Source organism: Meriones unguiculatus, chromosome 7 (assembly GCF_030254825.1).
Source record: "Meriones unguiculatus strain TT.TT164.6M chromosome 7, Bangor_MerUng_6.1, whole genome shotgun sequence".
In the NCBI taxonomy this organism is placed as follows: Eukaryota; Metazoa; Chordata; class Mammalia; order Rodentia; family Muridae; genus Meriones; species Meriones unguiculatus.
The window spans coordinates 63,435,337-63,459,639 of record NC_083355.1 but is presented as its reverse complement, the minus strand read 5'-3'; the positions used below and the strand labels follow the sequence as shown (position 1 = coordinate 63,459,639).

The 24,303-nt window shown below is 39.2% G+C and overlaps 1 protein-coding gene across 1 annotated transcript; it reads left to right on the top strand.

Moving 5' to 3' along the window:
* Window positions 1-8,598: 8,598 nt before the first annotated feature.
* On the top strand, window positions 8,599-11,803 carry Clec14a (C-type lectin domain containing 14A). The gene has a single exon (XM_021660589.2). It carries the CDS (start codon window positions 8,762-8,764, stop codon window positions 10,211-10,213), a length of 1,452 nt encoding a protein of 483 aa, XP_021516264.1. The 5' UTR covers window positions 8,599-8,761; the 3' UTR covers window positions 10,214-11,803.
* The last annotated feature ends 12,500 nt before the right edge of the window (window positions 11,804-24,303 follow it).

Genomic DNA, 24,303 nt, shown 5'->3' with positions numbered 1-24,303 from the left:
AAGTTGCAGTGAATTCAATTGAACTGTCAGTCAACGGGTCCCTTGGAACAAACACCAGGCTGATGCTAAGACAAAGGGTTACTCTCCACAAACTAAAGGAAGGGCCCACTGAGGACAACACCTACACAACTCATTGAACATGGAAAACAAGGTGTTGCCTACATGGAACCTTCACTTCTATGTTCTAATCTCGTTGGTGTGGGAAGGAATACTGAAGGCTATTAAAGATAAATGTGGACACAAAACCAGCTATAAAAACTTTGACCTACAATCTATACTACCTTCAGAATGTGCTAGGGCAATGATGGCACAAAACTTGTGGGAATAGCCAACTAAAGTCTAATTTGACTATGACCCACTCCATGGGAAAAAAAATACATGTCTGACACTGTGTTGAAGTGATTCCTAATGATATTCTGCTATACTCATAGCCATCATCGTAGAGGCTTCTTCTGGCAGCAGTAGATGAGAACAGGTGCAGAGAGACCCGGAGTCATAAATTATGAGGAGAGAGAGAGGAGGTCTAAATTGGGGGTCTCCATTAAATCCCTAACCTCAGACTTCATGGAATCCCATGGAACAGGAGGCAAAACTATTGTTGGTCAGAGAGAATGGGAACACCAGTAGAACAAGGCCCTCTGAAGTAAGGAAGGAGGCACATAGAGTTCACATAAGAGCTGCTTGAAGCAGCAAGCACAGCAAGCCTATATGGGTTTATACCAGGTCTTTTCCATATACTATAGTTATTAGCTTAGTGTTTTATGGGACTCCTGACTATGAGGATGAGTGTGTCTGTTAGTATTTTGGAACACAACCTGCTTCTGTGTTACCCAGCAACCTATGATGTCATCATGTGTTGCCAGCCAGGTGGCCACACCTGGAAGGCGTGGTTACCTTGCCCCTTAAAGGGCTAACCCCGACACGTGGTCTCTCTCTTGCACTCTTTCTTTCTCTCTTACTTTTTCTTTCTCTCTCTTTCGGGGCGCCCTTCCCCCTTTCCTTTCCCCTTCTCTCTCCCCACTGTCCTGCTTCCCACTCCCTCCTTACCCTCCTAATAAATCTCTCCCAGAGAATATCGGTTGCCTCCTGCTTCTTTTTAATTTTTAACAGTGTCTCTACCTTCTTTGCCTGCTCTAAGAACTCTTTCTCCTGTTGGATTGTCTCGTCCAAGTTTGATATGAAAGCTTTTCTTCATCGTTTACATTTGATTTTGTCATGTTATCTCTTAGAGGTCTGCTCATTTCTAATAAGAGACAGAAAAGGAGTGGATGTGGAGGAGAGAGAAGGAGGGAAAACTATATCAAGATAATTGTGTAAGAAAATTTTCAAGAAAAGAAAAAGAATAAAGTTAAAAAATAAACAGGCATAAGTGCCTTTCAAAAAAAGAAGTTATTTTCCAGGATACCATCAAAATGAGCCCCTAAACCTTCACAGTTGTATATCAAAAGAGCTGCAGCAGTGAAGGGAGAGGAGGGAGAATAGAGAAGAATGAGTTGTAGTAAAATTATACTTTGTCAGTCCTCTAGCAAGGAGATACAAACAAAACAAAACAACCAACCAAACAACAACAACAAAAAATCCCTTTCTGAATTCTCTCAATCACAAAGAGGGGAAAAGATCTCCTGATGCCTGATTGTGCTAACCTTTGCTTTCTTCACTGCACTCCTCAGTGAAACTCCAAAACAAGTGGACAGGGATAGGTGTTCAGGGTGTTTATGGGCAGAGAACCCAAAGCATGTAAGAGATCTTTGCTTACTCGGCTAGCCAATGCCTACTTTATCATGAATGTACGTTTAGATGGCATTCTTAGCAGTGGACTTGGAAAGGGGCAGGGAGGAGATGAGGGAGGGAGGGTGGGATTGGGAGGGAATGAAGGAGGAGGCTACAGCTGGAATACAAAGTAAATAACCTGTGATTAATATAAAAAAATAAAAAAGAATAAAAAACATAATAAAATACCTAAGATGCTTGGGACAGCTTCCCACTGAAATTCCTCATTAGCACCCATCAAATCATATAAAGACTGTCCATAGAAGAGCCATTACTAAATCATAACTATTCACAAATACATTTAAGATTGTGAAATACTGTGAGGCAATGAAAAAAAATGAGTTAAAAGTATTTCAATCTAACAATTAATTTCAAATTCAAAACCTCATTAACAGTATAATGTCACAAAATTGTGATAATAAATATATTCAGTTTTTCTTAGAAGTTTATGTACTATAACTGTAGTATATTTTGGAGGTAATTTTTCCTTTCTCTCCATTGCTATAAATCATATCATTTTATGTGACTTCAGTAACAAAAATGGTGGTAGTATAACAAAAAGATATATGGCCTGCAATTTGATTGGCTATATTTGCCTAAATCACTTCTGTTTGAAAACAAAACTTCTTGAAGCTAAATGTGAAGGTCAAACAAAAATCCCCTGACTGTTCCAGATTTGTAATGCTTTGTGATAGTGAGAATAAATCACACGTCTGGAGGAGAAAGCCAATACAGAATTTGTTGTGCAGGATGTGTGAGTTTTCAGATGCACAAGCCTTAAAAGGAACCACCTATTAGATCTAGCTAATAGTAATTGCTATGTTCCTCTGGCTCTACAAGGTGAATGCTAAGGCGACTGCTGATTATCCCTGGTACTTACAAACTGATAGCAGATAAGCCTAATAGGATTTCTAAAGTGATTTTTTTTCTTTCCCTTTTCCAGCTCTGTGAAGTGGAAATTGTGCAGGCAAAACTTAAAAAAAAATGCTTGCTTTGGGTCCTAAGGCATGCCTTGATTATCAAACATGGTTACCACATAAATCCTCCAAGAATAAATCATATCAAAGGTATAGCTGGATCAGGCATGGTGAACTGTCTCAAATCCTAAATAAAATCTGCCTGCTGTGTTGTGAAGAAAGTTTGTCAGTAAAGTGCCAAAGCAGCGCTTGCAATCAATTTATTAAGAGAAGGCTTAGGCAATGGACCTGGAAGACTGCGGCACCCATGGAATTATGATCTGATTCTTTACATATAAATAGAAAAGTCCTGGTGTTTAATTACCAACATGAACAACTTTTTCCAATTCACTTACCATATTGTGTGCACAGTGTGTGTGTGCACTCTAAGTCCATCTGCCAAATGTCCATTCTGTCTGTGTGCTTGCTCACATTTACAAGCTGTGTTTATTTGCATTTGTATTGAGATGTGCCTGCCCACATGTGTACTATGTATGCCTGGCCATATGTACACTGGGTATGTGCTTACTAATTAATTAAAAGCTTATCTGTATGACAATGCAATAAAGAAAACACATAAATTGTATCAAAGGTACAGCTGGATTAGGCATGGTGAACTGCATGAAAGGGTCAAAGAAACAATAGTCCTAATTCCTACCTCATGGGTAAGAGAAGGGGTGTTTAAAGAAAAACCTGAAGAATGATGGGAAAATGTCATGACACTTTCATTGGCATTGAAACTTTACTGTAGTAAAGGGTACTTACAGTACTTTGCCCACAGATGTCATCAAGACAGCTGCTTAAGTATACCCATGCCACCGATGTCTTCAAAATAGCATCTCAGATGTACACCTGCCCAAGGGTGTCTTCAGAACCCTCTCTAATGTCACCTTTGCCCACAAGCATTCTGAGTCACCAGTGGTTTCTTGACTTGAACTCATGCTTTGCTGAAAATATCTATAGCTCACAAACCTTGACCTTAACCAGTTGAATGATAGTAAATTGTCAGTATCCCAGCGTCTCCTGGGACACACAGAGTTGAGCTTTATTGACTCTAACTTTCTTTTTGTTTTTTCTACCTCACATCCAAATGGAAACATATAAGTAGGTAAAAGATATATTATGAGGTATACACCTAAATGTGGACATTATTGGCATAGTGATGATATCACACTTTTGACATGGTATTGCATGAGGTTGCCTGGGGAAAAATAACATCTAGTAAAGGAGAAGACCTTGGATCAGGCTCTAAAGAATGCAAAGATTTGTGGACCTGGCTTCTAAAGAAGCCATAAGAACAGAGAACATTTGCAACTGATCTAGTGAAAAGGAACATTTTGCTAAAGTTTAGTTCTTAGGACTGTGTATGTATTTGTTGTAACTAGAATGGGAATGACTTCAGAGGGAATGTTTCAGTATTTCATCCATGGTTGGTAGAATTGTTTGAGAAGGATTAGGAGGTACACCCTTGTTGGAGAAAGTGTTTCACTGGGTAAGGAGGGCTTTGAGTTTCCAAAAGTCCATGCTACACCTAGACTCTCTCTCTCTCTCTGTCTCAATCCTGCATTTGAATCAAGATGTAAGTTCTCAGCTACTGCTCCACTGCCATGCCCATCTGCTTGCTCTCATGCTACTAACCATGATGTTCATGGACTCTAACCCTCTGAAACTGTAAGCTCTAAATTAGGTATTTTTCTATAAGTTTCTTTGGCTATGGTGTCTTATCACAGTCATAGAAAAGGGCTGGAGAGATGGCTCAGAGGTTAAGAGCAGTGCTTGCTCTTTCAGAGGTCCCAAGTTCAATTCTCAGCAACCACATGATTGCTCACAACCATCTATAATGATATCTGGCGCCCTCTTCTCATGTTCAGGTGTACATGCAGGCTGAAAATTGTATACATAATAAACTAAATAAATCTTAAAAGAAAAAAAAAAACAAAGAAAAATAAATCTTCGTAACTCTTGGTCTCTATAGATTAGCTTCTGAATAGGATATTTCACCGACATGATATGGTCTTTAAGTATGATATGAATGATATGGTCTTTAAAAATCTTCTCTGAAATGTTCTTATATATCTGAAATGAATCCAGAAATATACTAACGCCTAGATACTACATTCATTCAATAGGAGAAAAACCATTCATTGAACAATGGTAATATTATAAACTTAAGAGGTTACAGGTTATTTTTGGAAATTTATCTTTGTTTCTGAAACTTTAAATCAATAATTCAATTGAAAATTTTGGGTTGAATTTATTTGCTGTTCATGTTCTCTGTAGCTCTTGTGTTAATGAATAAACAAGTATCACATATGATCTACACATTATACATAGGTATATGAAAATTCTAGAATCATAATGGGCTGAAGAGATGGCTCAGCCATTAGGAGTGTTTGCGGCTTTCACAGAGGACACAAATTTGTTTCCAGCACCCACATTAGTTGTGACTCACAAACACCTGCAATTCAAGCTCCAGGGAATATGACACTATCTTATAGCCTCCACTGACAAGCACATTCACATACAAAGATGCTCTTCTTTCCCACAGACATGTGCTCATACACGTAATTAAATGTTTTCTTAGTCTTTAAAAATAATAAATAAAATAAAATGTATTAATAATTGTGCCTTTCAGATTAGTGATAGCCTAATTTTTAAAGTGCTTACTTATAAAACTTATAAAATTGGAAGACATATTGAGAATCTTTTTGAATATGAAGCCAACAATTTTATTTCATCTTTAGGTTTGAGACTCTGGCACTTGGGATAGACTAATTTTAACTCTTCATTACATAATTCATCAATCATTTCTCAAATATAGCCCTTTTGTTATTTGGTCATTGTTTACTTTCAAGAATCAAGTGGTTATCCAGACTCTAATAGAATACCCCATTAAAATCCTTGGCTATCACTGATCCATCCTCTTTTTGTCCAACCGAAGGACCAATTGTCCAGCATCCTATATTTGTCTCTTCTTCTTTCAATTTTGTTTAACTATAACTATTTTCCTAAAAAATCTATGTATATTTAAAGTATATATTCTGCACTTTTAAAGTTATGAAGCATTGTCTGTCTATATTTTATAATTTTTATTATTTAGCATTGTGATGCTAAGATTAAGTAATTTTATTTCATTAATTTGAGGATAAAATATATCATGTTTATTGAGGGAATATACCCTAATCTACTTATCCCCTGCTTCCGGCCATTTTAGTGGACTCAGATTTTTGTTGATATGAACATAGCACAATAAACACTTTTTTATAAACTTTCTGTTATGAGTGCAGAAATTCCTCTTTACTACACATGTGTCCACACACAAACATAGACAAACACGCACACACAAAGAGAGAGAGACAGGCAGAGAGATAGATAGGAAGAGAGGGAGAGAGAGATACATATAGACATGTGGAATTTACCTATTAAAGTATTTGAACTCTGGTGGCATTACAATGATATCTAAATAAACATGTGGCTGAAAAATAAGATTTCTTTTGATCCATTATCTCAGGTATATTATACATTTTTAAAACATGTTAGTTGTATGTAGGAAAAAGTAATTAATTAAAAATTATATATGTCTTATTTTTTGATGATTTTTCCCAATTCTTCTCTCATAAGCTTTTAAGCCAGATTTGTGATATATGATCATTATGACCAGTTTGTTCCTCTCTTTGAATATTCCACCACACAGAGTGCCAGAGAGTGAAAGCATGTATAAAGCTTCCAGTTAACCACCCTGCTTACTCTGGAAACTCTCCCCGTGCCAAGCGACTTTCAAAAAGAACGTCCGCTGACTACTCAGCTGTGAAAAGGCTTTTGTCAAATACACCACAGTACATGGACAAATCTCCAGTCTGCAGCAATGAGATTTCAAAGGCACATAGAACTGATCCATGTGATTAACTGTTGTAGGAATTCATTCAATTAGATTTCTGCATCTTTCATATTTTTTTCTTGTAAGACACCAAATTACTTAATGTAAATGCAAAGTTATATTTGTATGTATCGGACATCAGAAACAGCTAAGGCATGTCCTTTAAACTGGGAAGCAGAAGGGATAAGAAAAATCTGTGTGAAACTTCTCAGTCTCCAAGAGCAAGCTAGTTTGATGACGATTCCTTATGTTTATTGTCTCCTGTTGGGATACATGGACTTTCCAAAAGAGTGACAATAATGACATAAATAAGAGGGGAACATACAGATGTTATCTGGATATATTGTTTTTTGCATCTTGTTAACTTAAACAGTTTAATACAGCACAACAAAATAAGTCAAACATTGCATCAGGATGCATCAAAGGTGGCAACTTTCACATTTATAAGTGTGGTGCATTTTTAAGAGGGCTAAGCTGAAAGTCTATCCGTTTCTAAGTACATGGTATTTGCCACTATGAGTCAAGACAGACAAATGACATATTTTATAAAAAGTATATCAAATTCTCTAAGTTGCCACAAACACAAAAAGTCATTCGTAATTGAATAAAATAAAAAGGAAATGATAATGGCATGCCTGCTCCTAGATATGTTGGAAGAGAAGGTTTATTATAGACTTGAGAAAACCTAGCCAGAGGCAGGAACATCTGGAAGAGTCCAGAGCAGTCATGACCCTGAACTGTATGGGGAGAGTGGAGTGGAAGAGAAAGGGGGAGAGAAAGGAACGAGGTGAAGCAGCCGGGGGGGGGGGGGGGGGGGGGGGGGCAAAGGCACAAAGACAGCAGGTAACCAAAACGGTTGGATTACATGGGGAAGAGCAGGCCAGCCGCTAGGCTGGAGAATTCAGGGTAGGATGCAGGGAGTGCCAGCCAAGAAGGCCCTGTAACAGGTAGGGGATGCTGAAAGAACCTGGTTGCTAGTGTCCACTTTGATATGTTAAACTGCCACCTCAGCCCTTTGTCCCAAGCTTGAACCCTAACTGAGCTAGTGTTAGTACATTAAAACAAAACAGCCATCGGAACCTGGAGTGGCTGATTGAATCATCTCTCAAATTAGAGTATTATTTCTCAATACAAGGTACGTATTTTTGAGTTTACACCTTTCTACTATAAATGTTGGCAGACTGTCATAGGAGCAATGACATTTATGTAGTGCAAGGATGAAAATCACACACAGTTGTTCTTTAGCCTTGTGAGACCACGAGCTAATTTGCATATAACCTATGAGCCTGAAGAAGTTCTGAGCCAGTGTAGTGGTGAAACCCAGCAAGCTAATAGGACCTGTGGCTATCTGTCACCCAATCAACCGCCATCGGTGTTTTTAAAATAAACAAATGAAAGTAAAAAAATTAAACTTTTAAGGCAAGTGCTGACCAGAGGAACTGTTTCCCATTGAAAATGCCCAAAGGAATTCTAGGTTCTTTGGTGAAAAGTATGACCTGGTTTTCTTTGACCCAGAAAAAGAGAGAGACCCTGGAAAACAGTGGTTTAACAGTGAGGCCTCCAGCTTAGAAAGAAGCAGGAACATTTCTCACAAGATCCCTCCCCCAACACCAGGCTTAGGAAACCTGCCCTTAGCCTAAAAGAGTCTACAAATTATACTGACGCCAACTCCACAGTCCCGGACACAAACACAATGGGCGGGTGTGGGCTATGGTTCCTGTTCAAGATCATCACTGAATTCTGAGATCCAAAGTCCAGATAAACCGTGAGCAAGGAAAGAGACTGACTTGATCCCAGTGGCAACTTTGTTTTCTCCCTCTTATCTAAGCAAGCGAGGCATTGGACTCCCTTGGCCCAGTGTGTTCCCAGTGCTGAGGCGCCAGCTGTGTTCCTGACCCTTGAATAAATCAGGGCCACGCAGAGTCTGGCTGGGCTCTGGACACTGGACACATTTCCTGTCACGGCCTAGGGGAAGCAGTTGGCCAAGAGAATCTGGTGTGGAGTTTTGGCTGTTGGGGGATGAGGGCTCAGGAGACGGGAAGGGAGGGCACTCACAGTGCTAGAAAGGACTGTAGAGGGGGCGTGACTCCAGAGACAGACCGGGTGCCCTCAGGCAAGACAGAGGACTTTGAGCAGCTGTGCGCTCTGAGCCTCCAGGATGAGGCCGGCGCTTGCCCTGTGCCTCCTCTGTCCTGCGTTCTGGCCCAAGCCAGGGAGTGGCGAGCACCCTACGGCAGATCGCGCCGCCTGTTTGGCCTTGGGGGCTTGCTACAGCCTGCACCACGCTACCATCAAGCGGAGGGCAGCAGAGGAGGCCTGCAGTCTGCGCGGCGGGACTCTCAGCACGGTACACTCAGGCTCCGAGCTGCGTGCTGTGCTCACTCTCTTGCGTGCAGGTCCCGGGCCTGGCGGAGGCTCCAAGAACCTTCTGTTCTGGGTGGCTCTGGAGCGCGGCCGTTCCCATTGCACCCTGGAAAAAGAGCCTTTGAGGGGTTTCTCCTGGCTATACCCAGACGGGAGAGACTCAGAGGACTACACACTGCCCTGGGTGGAGGAGCCACAACTTTCTTGCGCTGTACGAAAGTGCGCCGTGCTCCAGGCTACCGGAGGAGTGGAGCCTGCAGGCTGGAAGGAGATGCGCTGCCACCTGCGCGCAGACGGTTACCTGTGCAAGTACCAGTTTGAGGCTCTGTGCCCCGCGCCGCGCCAGGGAGCCGCCTCTAACTTGAGTTTCCAAGCTCCCTTCCGCCTGAGCAGCTCAGCGCTGGACTTCAGCCCTCCAGGGACCGAGGTGAGTGCGATGTGTCCTGGGGAGCTCTCAGTCCAGGCAACCTGCGTCCAGGAAGAGACAAGCGCACGCTGGGACGGGCTTTCCCCCGGGTCCATGCTCTGCCCCTGCCTTGGGAGGTACCTCCTTGCTGGCAAGTGCGTGGAACTCCCTGAATGCCTAGACCACTTGGGAGACTTCACCTGTGAATGTGCCCCGGGCTTTGAACTAGGGGAGGACAGACGCTCTTGTGAGACCAAAAGGAAAGGACAGCTATCCCCTGAGGGGACCAAGCTGCCCATCAAGCATGTATCAGCCACTCCAGCCAGCCCTATGACAAACAGAACACCTCCAGGCCAGGTTCATGAGATGCCCCAGGTCACCGGACAAGACAGTTTTGGAACATCTGTTCCCGAGATTCTTCAATGGGGAACACAGAGTACGTTACCTGCTGTTCAAAAGACCCCACAAACCAAGCCAAAAGCCACAGTCACTCCATCAGAAAGCATGATCCCCACGTTAACCTACACATCTTCCCCCTCGGTCTCCTCGACTTTCAACTTCTCCTCCACAGTGGTCTTCATACTTGTGAGCATAGCAGTAATAGTATTAGTAATCTTAACCATGACAGTGCTGGGACTTTTCAAACTCTGCTTCCACAAGAGCCTCTCCTCCCGGACCAGCAAGGGAGCTTTGGACTCACGCTGTGTGGAAAGTGATGCTGAGGCCACTGCTTTGCGCCCCAACTCTGACAATGGGGTAAAGGTTGGGGACTGTGGCCTTCGGGGCCGAGCTGAGGGTTCTTCACTGACTGAGGCCTCTCTTGGCTCAGCGGACACTTAGAGAAATAGCTCAATGCTCACACTTTGTGTAGACTTCTTCAATTCCAATTAACGGGGAACGAGATTTCTGCAATGATTCCTTCAGATGTTCCCCCTCCCATAAATCCTCTTTCCTCCACCAAGGAACTAAATCCTAAAGGCATCCTCAGTCCCTGAAAGTGAAAGAGGTGGAGGCCTTCTGCTAGCACCAGAGGACAGAGTGGATAAAGGGAGCAGGCATTTTCTTGGGCTCTGGGGGAGTTTGGAGAAGTGCCTGATTATTTCCAGTACTGGAAGGAAAAAAACAAAACAAAACAAAACAAAACAATATGTTTTCAAATGTTTATTTTCATCAAAATGAGAAGGAAATGTCTATATTATTCAGGCTAAGACTATATTAGCTTTAAATTTTACATTCCAATAATAAAACATTGCTGAGAACCTAGACTAAAATGTGTTTGACTTTTGCAAACAGGGATGTTTAGGAGATAGCATGCTGAGGAGAGTGAATGGCTACAGGGTACATTCTGCACTTTGACAGGAAGTCTATATGTCCTAGCTCTTTCAGAACGGGTAAAGTTTCCTTTTATTCTTTTATCCTTTGTTTTCAAAGTCACTGTGACTGTGTGCTCTGCTATAAATCCTAAGTCCAATGTTGCCAGTTTCTGACTCTAGAAGCAAATCACAGTTGACCACCAATCCAAGTGTTTGCTGTGTGTCCTTGCCCAGAGAAACAAATGATTTGTGTCTTCCTTCTCCAATGCTTATGCTCTCCAGAGTAATGACTTTCCTCTTCAGACCACCTTGTAGAGATCAGGATGCCGACCCTCACTTCCAATTATGATGGTGTTAATTCTCAATTAACACGTTAATGCTAAGTATTGATTTGAAGTCTTCTGGGTGCATTAAAGCAAAGGAAGTTTGGTTTTTTTCCAAAGTTGCTAGATTCTCGTGCCCTATTTATTCCATGGGAGAGGGAAGTGACTTGAATGTCAAGTCACTTCTGTTTCTTCTCAATAGAGTGTAAATACAACGACAATGTGTGTGCATCAGGCGGTGGCTACAATTGAACCAGAGTCATGGCAGGCAAAATTAAGGGAAACAGCTTTCCATAGAATTAATAGTGTATAAAATAAATAATAAATAAAAACCTATCATATTATGAATTGGGGTATTAACAAATAATAAAATTCACACATTCAGGTGGTAAATAATTAAGGCATAGTAAAAATAAATGATCTGGTGAAATCCAAAAGCCTTGGAGAATATTTTTGTTACATCAGTGTGCTGAAATTTTTTTTAAGTGTTGTAAAGTTGGTGTGTGAAGAGAAATAAACTTACTCATGGGAGAAAATGAAAGTGAGATAAAACTTGGGCTATATTTTTCTAGAATCATTTTTATATACTTGATTATACTGAGGGTTGATTTAAAAATAGCCAATAGTAAAATAAGTCAGAAAATTAAGAGTGCTTTACATTCTAAATACAAAACTATGTGTGTAATATTGTATCACTAAAGGAATAAATTGAAAGAGGGCTTGCTTCATATGTTGAATATGATTTTAAATAGTTGCAGTTGAATAAAATCACAAATAAATGCAAATTAACAACTGTTAAGACTCTTCAATTCGAAGCTAAAACTAACAGTTATGTGGGTGAGTGGCTCAGCCCATCTTCCTCAACTGGTTCAGTTTTGCTTGTTCTTAGACTTACAGCTGTCCTCTCCACGATATGATTTCTCAAGAGTGGTGACAACTCTTCTAGTACAATATATCCTGTTTGAGTTCATAATTTGGGAAATAGCCTCATCTATAAGTGGACTGAACACACATATCACACACATATACATATGCACATATATGCTTATACGGTCATATATACATACATGCATAACTAAGTGCATGTGTATACGTGTATATGCATATACTTAAACATTTTGTTTTAAAGAATGTGCTTATAGTAGCCTATCAGTAAAATGGAGCATTCATCATTAACTCATCACACAATATGCAGCAGATGACAGTGTGGATCTAGGGCATTAAATGCCCTATGTGAAAAGAAGAAACCATGTCACTCCAATTACTTGGCTATTGTCCCATGTTATTCACTGATGAGAGAAGAATTAAAAAAAAAAAACATTCTTTGTTGATATCTTAAAGTATTTCTTGAAAGACAAGGCAACAAAGAACTTCCTTTGATTTCTGGCTGTGGTGGTGACTTCCAGATGTGTTGATTCAATGGCAGAATATAGCCAGCCACAATCTCTTGAGTCTATTTGCAGGTAGGTGTAATGTTCTTTCTACTACTCCTCTGCTTTCTATTATTTTCTCAATATGTTTGAGGGTAATTTCTTTGTTTGTTAAAGCCTTTTGCTTTCACACCCATCTTTCCCACTCACCCATATCCTTACAATTAAACATGCACTCTTTCTTACAGTCTTTCTTTTAAAAACTCTGCCATTGTCTTACACAATAAGATGTTTTGCATAAAGTATAATGCACATTCACTTCAGTTTTTTCTAACTTTCATACCCAGTGACCTCCATTTCATTTTAGTTATCCATTCTACACCCACACAAATTAAGATTCTGAAATTTTTCCCCATCTCAGACCTCAAAGTCAGACCTTCATGTGCAAGTGTTAAAACTCATGCTTTAATGAATTTGGCTGTGATTAGAAGCAAATGGTTACTGTTTGAACTTTGACGTTTTTCCTTTCATAAATTAATAAGCCTTACAAAGAAAATTAGCCTAAGATGGAACCATTCTTTTAATTGTTTAGTATCTACTGACATTGCAAGTTTATTAAAAACAATTGTTTTGCATGAATGTTAAAGGGTTAATCAACAACCAGCAGGTTCACAGCAAGGTTTACTGACGTAAAGCTTGGTCCACAGGAGGAAACTCATATGATCCAGAATCATGGCTGGGGAACTAATAAACACCAGGCCAGAACCAAGTACCATTATTTTGCTAAACAAATACAGTATCAAACCTCCTTCCAAATACTTGTAATCATAGATCAGTGCAGCACCCACCCACTCATTAGGGAGGATTCCTGCAATGGACGGCGGTTAACAAAGAAACTTACACGTGGTCAAAATGCAAAGAATAAGTATTCTTTCTTTGTTTTTGTTTTTGTTATTTATTTGAGCCATGGATTGTAGTGTAAGCAGAGTTTTTTGAGACCATCAGCAAATACAATAATGACAAGGAGACCTTTATATTTATTATAAGCTTTTGGCATTATAGCTGGGCAAATTCTCAGCTATTTTAACCTAACTATACTAGCCTGGCCTATTTTCCACCACATGGCTCCTTACCTGCCATTTTAGTCTCATTCTGGAACCTGCTTCTTTATCCATGTCCCAATGTTGACTCCTCTCTCTGGTTCCCACCTGAAACCCTCTCTCAGCTATTGGTTGTTCAGCTCTTTATTTGACCAATCAGAAAGTGATGGAGAACAGTGTTTACAAAATACTAAGACAAGATTTGCTTCATAATAACTACACTACTAAAGTCTTGCCCGTAATCAGATCTCTGCCAGAACAGAAATTAGCATATCAATAATACAGAGATAATCTTTACACAGTGCACAAAAACATCACTCCAACATTAAAAGTCATTTAATTTAACTAATTATTATTTTTGATTATCTTTTATTCTTGATTTGTACTTGCTATTAATTAACAATTTTAATAAAGTACACTTAGCATAATATAATCCTCCTATTGGAAGTATAATAAAAATGTTGTATATTTACAAAATGGTGGAATCATCATTATAAATAAGCTTTAAAAAGTTGTTTAACCATGTTTTTTAAGCACAATAATTTTTATTGGTTCACATTAATTGTGGAAATTAATAGGATTCACAGTTAAATTCTCAACCATGTTGTGTATAGATCACATCTGTTGTTATCTACTCCAGAATTTATTTAGCCATTCATCTGTTCAAGTCCTTTGGGCTATGTCCTGGCTATTGAGAACAGTGCTGCAATAGGCTTAGGTTTGCAGGCATCTTTTTTGTATGTTGATTTTATTTCCTTTGGATTTGTACCCAACAGTAGTACAGCTGGTTTGTATAGCATTTCTACTTTTAGGTATGAAGTTTCCACAGTGGTTGTACTAATTTATATTTCCACCAAAAGTGTACAAGAATCCCTTCTTCTTCACATCTTCATCATTTGTTGTTTTGATTATTGTTATTATTATTAATTGTAATAATTATTTCACAATTCTTACATATTTCTTACATTTAAATATGATAATAATTTAACATAACTCATAGCTATTCTAATCTATATAATAAGATAATAACTCATTATAGAATTGCTTTGTGATTTTCTGATGCCTAATGACATGGAGTAATTTTTTATAAATTAATAATCATTTGTATTTCTTCTCCAAAATGTATCTATTCATATCTTTTGCACAGTTTTAATAAGATTACCTATTTGCTATTGTTTATATCCTTTGGATATTAGCCTCTTTTCATATAGCTGGGCCACACTTTCTCCTCCTGGCAAGTTGTTTCTTCACTCTGTTAATGAAATACAGAAGCTTTATTATACAAAAGCTTTTTTGGTATGTTGTGACAGTCTTTGCAAATATTTAATTTTTTTCCTCTGTTCTTTGCAGACGTACACAGGAAATTATTACATATATCAAAATCATGAAGTGTTTAGCTATACTTTCCTCCAGTGGTTGTAGAATGAAAGGTTTTTTTTATCAATTTTAAATTGATTTTTGTACAAGGTGATAGATAGGTGTCAGGATTTAGTCTTTTGCCAGAACTACTTGTAAAAGAGGTCAACACTTTCTTAGTGCATGTTTTCGGAATGTTTGCCTAAAATTAGATAGCTGAAAATTGTTTGTTTGTATCTTATATTTTCTGTTCTGTTTCATTAGTTTATATGCCTGTTCTTGGGCCAACACAAGGTTGTATGGTGTGTCTTAAAATCAGTTATTATTATACATCCAACTTTGTTCTATTCACTCAAGATTGCTTTGCCTACACAGGATCTTTTTGAATGTCTTACAAATTTTAAGATTGTTTTCCTAGTTATATAAGGAATGCCATTGATATTTATATCACGGATGTTGTGTTGAATGTATAAATCATTTTGAATAATATGGATATTTTAACAATATTAATTATTTTAGTTCATGAACATGGGAGGCCTTTCTGTCGTCTAATTTTAGTCGTTGTTATATAATGTAAGGTCTTGTTGTTCATTGTAAAGTCTTTCACTACCTTGTTAAGTTTACTTCTATGTTGTTTTGAACATTTGTATAAGTCTCTTTTAAATTGTATTGCCTTTATAATTTATTTCTCAGCAAATTCACTATTGCTGTCTAGATGTTAACTAAATTCATTTTTCATTTTTGATAGAATCCTTAGCTTTTACTATGTGTACAATCATATCATCTGCAAACAGTGGCATACTGATCCCCTTCCCTACTAATTCTATGTCTTTTATTTCTTTCTCTTGACTAATGGTTTGTCTAAAGCTTCTAGTAGTAGACTGGATAAAAACAGTGGGTATAGATGCTAATGCTATAGGTCTTGCTTTCTGTTCTTATATTCAATATGATAGTGGTTATGGGCTAGACATGTTAAAACCTTTATTATGTTCAGATACTTGATCTTTGTAGGCTTAGATTTTTTCAACTTACCTACTTTATTGAGGGTTCTTAAGTGCATGTACCTTCCTTCCACCCACTAACAGAGGTAGGAGAGAAAGAAGATTATTAGGTAAAGGGAGTTGTAGACCTTTTTAGAACTAGTTTCTTGGTATGAGTCCACTCTTTGTTGTCTGGACACCAGCAGTCCAGTCCACAGGAACAACACAAATCAGCACGATTCAGAAGATTGGGACAAGTCAGCAAAAGCCACAAGACTCAGCTGGATCGCCCCAGAAAATTCTCTGGAATGTTTCTCTCTGGGAAGTCAAGCGTTGGAGCATGAAGATCAGTGCAGCGATGTCGATCCAAAAAGTGATGGCTCACTGTCTGTGGGCTTCTATGCGTTTCCTCTCCTCAGAGTACAGCCACGGATGTTCTCAACTGACCAAAGCCACTCCTCTCGCCCAAGTCAGCTCACAGAAAAACATGACATACCTTCTCACAAGACAGCTTCTAGGAAAACATCAACTGAGTCTTCAAAGTAACCAGAAACTTCCACTTTAGATCTTCTTATACCTAATTTGTCCATGAATTTTATCATTAATACTTAGTCTTATTAAATTATTTAATGCATATAGAGATTATCACATAATTTTAATTTTATAGTCTTTTAATTCAATTTGATAAATTGTGGCTAAGGCTAAAATTTTGCCCATTTCTTGTAGATTTTCCAGTTTAATAACATGTAGTTCTCCAAAGTAACCCCTAACAACCTGAATTTGTGTAGTATTACTTGCAGTATCTCCCTTTGCATCTTTAATATTTAAAAACCTTTTTCTTGATTCTTTGTGAGTTTCATATTACGTACCCCAATCCCACTCATCTCCCCGTCCCTTCTTATCTGCCCTTTCAACTCCTCCCAAAGATAGATAAATAAATAAATAAATAAATAAATAAATAAATCTCATTGTGGAAGCTGCAGTGTGTCACAGTGTGTCACACACTACATCTTTTTTTAACTTTTTTAACTTTTATTAATTACACTTTATTTACTTTGTATCCCCCCATAAACCCCCTTCCTTCTCCCTTCCCAATCCCATCTTCCCTCCCCCTCTTCACACATGTGCCTCCCCAAGTCCACTGATAGGGGAGGACTTCTTTTCCTTCCCTATGATCCTAGTCTATCAGGTCTCATCAGGAGTGGCTGCATTGTCATTTTCTGTGGCCTGGTAAGGGTGCTCTCCCCCTCAGGGGGAGGTGATCAAAGAGCAGGCCAATCAGTTCATGTCAGAGGCAAGTTTGCTAAGCTAAGAATTATTCCTCACACCTATAAAATGCAATACCAACACTTGTGAGGTTTGGGGAGGAAGGTTCTATAAGTCAAGGATAGCCTGGGTAAAGGAGGGGAAAGATGAGAAGGAGGAGGAGAAAGTGGTAGAGAAGAAGGAGTATTAGAGAAGAATAAGGAGGAAGAGAGGGATGCAACCAAGTTCAACACAATTTCTATCACAGATTTTAAGACAAAGTAGAGCAAGTAAAGGAGCAAGTAAATGTGATGCTGTTGGGTAGTTTGTATGAGCTAGCACAGAAGTGAATGACATGGGCCTTTAATCAGCTTTCAAGGACAAAGAAAAATTTTCTGGTAAAACAAATTCAACATCTGTTGAGCCACAGATTCTAACTATTGCAGATGATGGAGACTGAGAAATTGTGTGTTCAGATTAGCACAGTGGAATCTTGTTATTTGTATCATTTGTCAAGAAAAAAAACTGTCAAGGAATAGGTAGTATATGGATAAATACTAACCATCGTCTTGGCCTTTTATCTCACATTACATCCTTTTGTCCACACATCTTTATTTGCAAATGGTCTTTGCAATGAATCTATGTTCTGGTTCTGGCTTCTGCTACACTATCCATACTGGATCCTCATGGGGAATCTTCTCCGATATCCTGTTTTTGCCCTGTGTCTTGAAGATCCTGCATCTTTGGATGTTCAGGACTGGCTCTTCATGTGCTCCAGCAATTCATAGATGTTGGGGTGAGCCAACTCAAAGTCCTGGATCTGTCTCTGAGTGGTCTGTCTCTGAGCTGATCAGCCACCAGCTCTCCCACACCAAAACCACTAAGCCCAGCTCTCCAGCATTGCCTCTGCTAGCTCACCCCAGTGCTGCAGCTGGAAAGGAGCGGGGTCAGCTCTTCCACCCTCATGACCTCACGGCCGCAATCCCAGCTGCCGAAGGAGATGAGGAGCAAGGGGCTAGAAAGGCATCTCTCCCTTGCCCATGCAGACTCATGGTTAGATACGTGGTGAGGTCAGACGCCAACACTCAAATCCTCTCGCTGGCTCTCCTGCTCCTCTGCTGCCTGGGCATTGTGAAGGGCCTGCTCTCACAAGTTCTGCAACAAGTGAGGGTCAAGGCCAGCTCACGACCTTGGGGCTGGCTTTTTGCCTGCAGCGAGCTGCAAAGAGTGAGGGGGCAAGAGAATCTCTCCCTTGCCCACACCACCACCACTAGGCAGAAGAGGGGTGGAGTCAGCTCTCCAGTATTTATGTACTCAGGGCCAGATCTCCTTCATCCTAGCCACCAGGGCCAGCTCTACAGTGTTGCCAAGGTAAGGTGCAGGGTCCAGGGCCCACTCTCCTCAGTTCTGCAGCTGGAGAGGGGTTAGGGCTAGCTCTCCAGAGTGCCACAGCCAGTATGAGGTGGAACCAGCTCTGCACAGCCCTTGAAAATCTACACAGTCCCAGGTGGCAGCCCAGACCAGAGACATCCACTTGACCTTTGGTGGTAACATGGACCATGGACATCAACACAGTTCCCTACTGCATGACCACAGACCCAGGCATGGCCCTCCAACTGTTTATTTCATTAGTCATTCATTAGTCATTGTATTGAGTATTCAGGCTATTTCTTTTCTTCTAGTAATTTTAGGTAAAGTTTACTCTTGTTTTTTTTTTTTTAAGATTCAGATTCATTATTGTATCATTGGGTTAAGATTTCTGTTTTTTAACATGGTCAACTGCTATAAGCTTCTTTCTCAGTACTGAGACCCAGACTCTTGCTGGGTTTCACAGAGTTTGTGTTTCCATTTTTATTTGTTCCAAGAATATTATTTTTTTAATTTTCTTGATAACTTTTTTTATAAAGGTGTTCAATATAATATGACTTGATGTTATAAAAGTAAGTTCTTCCTTGTCCATTTGTTTGTATGATCTGTCATACTTCTGACTACTATTTTCGTGTTTCATTCCATTGTGATCAGAAAAGGCACCGGATACAGTTTCATTTTTCTTGAAATGCTCAAACTTGTTTTGTATGCTGACAAAATTGTCTATTTTAGAGATGGTTCTCTGCACTAGTGCAAAGAATGTGTATATTCTTCAATCACCAATAGACTTCTCTGAAATATCTGCTAAGTCTATTTAATCTATAGTATAATTTGACTATGCAGTTTCTTTATTGACTTGTAGGCTTAAGTTTTTCAAAAACCTACTATATTTAGGGTTCTATAATGCTTTTACCTCCCTTCCACCCTACTAACCAGAGGTAGGGGTGAAAGAAGATTATTAGGAAAAGGGAGTTGGGGATTATTTTTAGACGTAATTCCTTGTGTTAGTCTACTCTTCACTATCCAGATACGAGCAGTCCAGTTCAAAATCCAACACCAAACAGCAACACTAATCAGCACGATTCAGCAGAAACATCAGACTCCACCGACTTGGAACCAGTCATTAAAAGCCATATGACTCTATTGGATTGCCACAAAAAATTCTCTGATATGGAGTGTTTCTCTCCATGAAGTGACGTGTTGAAAAGGAAAGACCAGCAAAACGATATGCACCTTACAAAGAACAGTGATGAAAAGGTGTTCTCTCCCTGTCTGTGAGCTGCTATTTATCAGAGTACATGCAAAGCTGTTTTTCCAGCTGACAAAAGCCACACTCCTTCGATGGGGCTACTTCCAACAAATCAACACGCAGTCTCTCACATGTCTGTTTTCAGCTGACCAATATCATGTGCCCCCTCATGACTTTATTTTTGATTGAGGATGAACTAAAAACATTTCATTACATTGACTTTTGGTGGGCCGAGATTAAGGACCCATTATTAGACCCTAGCTCTCCCATTGGATCTAATGGTATTCAACAAATTGGGTACTCTAGTGGTAGATACATATAAATATAATTGTCATTCCAGTTGTTGAAGATGCTATCTTTTTTCCATTATATGATTTTGGCATCTTTGTCAAAGATCAGGTGTACATAAGTGTGTGGGTTTATTTCTGGCTCTTCAGTTCAGTTCCATTGATCCACCATTCTGTTTCTATGCCTGTACCATGCAATTTTTATTACTGTTGCTCTATAGTAAAGCTTAAGATCAGGGATTGAGATACCTCCAGAAGATCTTTTATTGTAGAGGATTGTTTTAACAATTCTGAGTTTCTTGTTATTCCATATGAAGTTGAGAATTTTTCTTTCGAGGTCCGTAAGAATTGTGTTGGTAATATGGTGGGAATTGGATTGAATCTGTAGATTGCTTTTGGTAAGATGGCCATTTTTGCTATGTTAATCCTACCAAGCCATGAGCATGGGAGATCTTTCCATCTTCTGATATCTTCTTCTAATTCTTTCTTCAGACTTGAAATTTTTTTTTTCATACAAGACTTTGACTTGCTTGGTGAGGATTACACCGAGTTACCATATGTCATTTCTGGCTATTGTGAAGGGTGTTGTTTCCCTAATTTCTTTCTCAGCCCTTTTGTCTTTTGGTATACAGGAGGGCTACTATACTGATTTTTTTTTAGTTAATTTTGTACCGGGCCACTTTTCTGAAAGTGTTTATCAGCTGTAGGAGTTCCCTGATAGAATTTTTGGGGTCACTCAGGTATACTATAATATCATCTGCATATAGTGATAATTTGACTTCTTCCTTTCCAATTTGTATCCCCTTGATCTCCTTCAACTGTCTTATCGCTCTAGCAAGGACTTCCAGAACTATGTTGAAGAGATATGGAGAGTGTGGGCAGCCTTGCCTTGTCCCTGACTTCAGTGGGATTGCTTTAAGTTTCTCTCCGTTTAGATTGATGTTGGCTATAGGCTTGCTGTATATTGCCTTTACTATGTTTAGATATGTACCTTGTATAACAACCCTCTACAATAAAAGATCTTCTGCAGACATCCCCATTCCTGATCTCAAGCTGTACTATAGAGTAACAGTAATAAAAACTGCATGGTACTGGCATAGAAACAGACTGGTGGATCAATGGAACCGAATAGAAGACGCAGAAATAAAACCACACACTTATGGACACCTGATTTTTTACAATGATGCTAAATCCATATAATGGAAAAAAGATAGCATCTTCAACAAATGGTGCTGGTCTAACTGGATGTCTACATGTAGAAAAATGCAAATATATCCATACTTATCACCCTACACAAAAATAAAGTCCAAGTGGATCAAAGACCTCAACATAAAACCAGACACATTAAATCGGTTAGAAGAAAAAGTAGGGAAAACCGTAGAACTCATTGGTACAGGAGACAACTTCCTGAAGAGAACACCAACAGCACAGGCTCTAAGAGCAACAATCAATAATGGGACCTCATGAAACTGAAAAGCTTCTGTAAAGCAAAGGACACCATCCTCAAAACAAAACGACAGCCTATAGACTGGGAAAGAATCTTCACCAACCCTATATCTGACAGAGAGCTAATATCCAGTATATATAAAGAACTAAAGAAGTTGAAAAGCAACAAATCAAGTAATCCAATTAAAAAATGGGGAACAGAGCTAAACAGAGAATTCTCAATTAAGGAATATCAAATGGCAGAGAAACACATAAAGAAATGCTCAACATCATTAGCCATTAGGAAAATGCAAATCAAAACGCCCCTGAGATTTCACCTTATACCCATCAGAATGGCCAATACCAAAACCTCAAGTAACAACACATGCTGGAGAGGTTGTGGAGAAAGGGGAACCCTCCTCCACTGCTGGTGGGAATGTAAACTGGTACAACTACTCTGGAAATCAATCAGCTGCTTTCTCAGACAACAAGGAATAGCGCTTCCTCAAGATCCAGCTATACCACTCCTAGGCATATATTCAAAAGAGACTCAAGTACACAATAAGGACATTTGCTCAACCATGTTCATAGCAGCTTTATTTGTAATAGCCAGAAGCTGGAAACAACCCAGATGCCCCTCAACTGAAGAATGGATGCACAATTGTGGTACATTTACACAATGGAATATTAATTACTCAACAATGAAAAACAAGGAAATCATGAAATTTGCAGGTAAATGGTGGGATCTGGAAAGGATCATCCTCAGTGAGCTATCCCAGAAGCAGAAAGACTCACATGGTATATACTCACTCATATAGACATATATTATAGGATAAACCTACTAAAATCTGTACACCTAAATAAACTAATCAAGAGGGAGGACTCTGACTAAAATGCTCAATCCCCACTCCGAAAGGCAAAGAGGATGGACACCAGAAAAAGAAGAAAACAGGAAACAAGTTAGGCCCTACAGAGGGCCTCTGAAAGGCTCTGCCCTGCAGACTATCAAAGCAAATGTTGAGACTTATGGCCAAACTTTGGGCCAAGTGCAGGGAATCTTATGAAAGAAGTAGTAAATAATAGTAAAAGCTGGAGAGGACAGGAAGTCCACAAGGAGAGCAACAGAACCAAAAAATTTGAGCACAGGGGTCTTTCCTGAGACTCATACTCCAACCAAGTACCATGCATGGAGATAACCTAGAACTCCTGCACAGATGTAGCCCATGGCAGTTCTGTGTCCAAGTGGGTTCCATAGTAATGGGAACAGGGACTACTTCTGACATGAACTGATTGGCCTGCTCTTGGATCACCTCTTTCTGAGGGGGGGAGCAGCCTTACCAGGCCAGAGAGGAATACAATGCAGCCACTCCTGATGAGACCTAACAGACTAGGATCAGAAGGAAGAAAAAGAAACCCTCCCCTACCAGTGGACTTGGGGAAGGGAGTGTGTGGAGAAGGGGGAGGAAGGGAGGGATTGGGAGGGGAGGAGGGAGGGAACTAGAGGGAGGATACAAAGTAAATAAAGTATATTTAAAAATAATAAAAAAATAAAAAAATTGGAAAGAAAAATAAATAAATAAATATATTTGTTATGCTTTTCTGATAAATTAATTCTTTAATTATTATATGGTGAATTTCTTTCTTCATCTCTTTATGCTGTCTTTGTCTTAAGGTTTATTGTTCATGTTTATGTGTAGCTATTCCTACTTATTCTTAGATTCCATTTGCTTAAGAGTATCATCTGCTCCTTTCCTACTCCGCTTCAGCCTATGTGTGTCCTTCACCAGTGAGGTAACGCTTTTTTTTTCCTTTTTTTTTATTTAACTTTTATTAATTACACTTTATTCATTTTGTATCCCCCCATAAGCCCCTCCCTCCTCCCCTCCCGGTCCCACCCTCCCCCCCTTTCTGCATGCATGCCCCTCCCCAAGTCCACTGATAGGGGAGGTCCTCCTCTCCTTTCTGATCTTAGTTTATCAGTTCTCATCAGAAGTGGCTGCATTGTCAGGGTTCTAGGTTATCTCCATGAATAGTCCTTGGTTGGAGTATGAGTCTCTGGGAAGTTCCCTGTGTTCAAATTTTCTTGTTCTGTTGCTCTCCTTGTGGAGTTCCTGTCCTCTCCAGATCTTACTATTTCCCACTTCTTACATAGAATTCCATTCACTCTGCCCGTCAGTTGGAGGTAAAGCTTTTATAGCCAATGTTTTTTTAGGACTTGTATTTTTTTTTTACCTGATCTCCCAAGCCAGTCTGTGTCTATTAATTGCAAAATTAAGAACATTTACCATCAACTGTAGTAGTGGAAGGTATGATCCATACCCTGAAATTTTACCAATATTCTTTGTGGTATTTTTCATTTCTTTTTTTTTTCTTTGTGGTTTTTTGTTTACTGAATTGATTCTTTTGTGTTTCTACTCTTCTAGCACAATTTTTATTTTCACATGCTATTATGATGGATGCATTCTTCTCACACTTTGGGGTATAAAACTCCCTTAAGCACCTTTTGTAAAGCTGTTCTCATAATTATAAATTCCCTTAGGTTTTGTTTTTCTTTGAATATCTCTACTTCACATTTGTTTTTGGAGAATATTCTAGCTGCCTACAGCATTGTTGGTTGGAAGTTATTTTTCTTCAGGTCTTGAAATGCATTATTCCATACCCACCTATCCTGTACTGTTCTGGTGGGGAATATACTATTAGTCTTAGTACTCCCTTTAAGTACGATCTAAATATATTCTCTATAGGATTTAAATTTTTTCTTGGTCTTGTACTTTTGATAGTTTGAAAATTTAGTATATTTCATGGTAAAGATCAAATATATGTAGGTTACGTATATATTCATATATAAGTTCTTTTCTAATCACTTTGAAGTCTTTATAATTCATGTTATCCATTTGGATATCTATGAATATAT

Bases quoted from the DNA above. Each gene is read 5' to 3' on its own strand.
- Clec14a (XM_021660589.2), top strand. From the start codon at position 8,762: ATGAGGCCGGCGCTTGCCCTGTGCCTCCTCTGTCCTGCGTTCTGGCCC.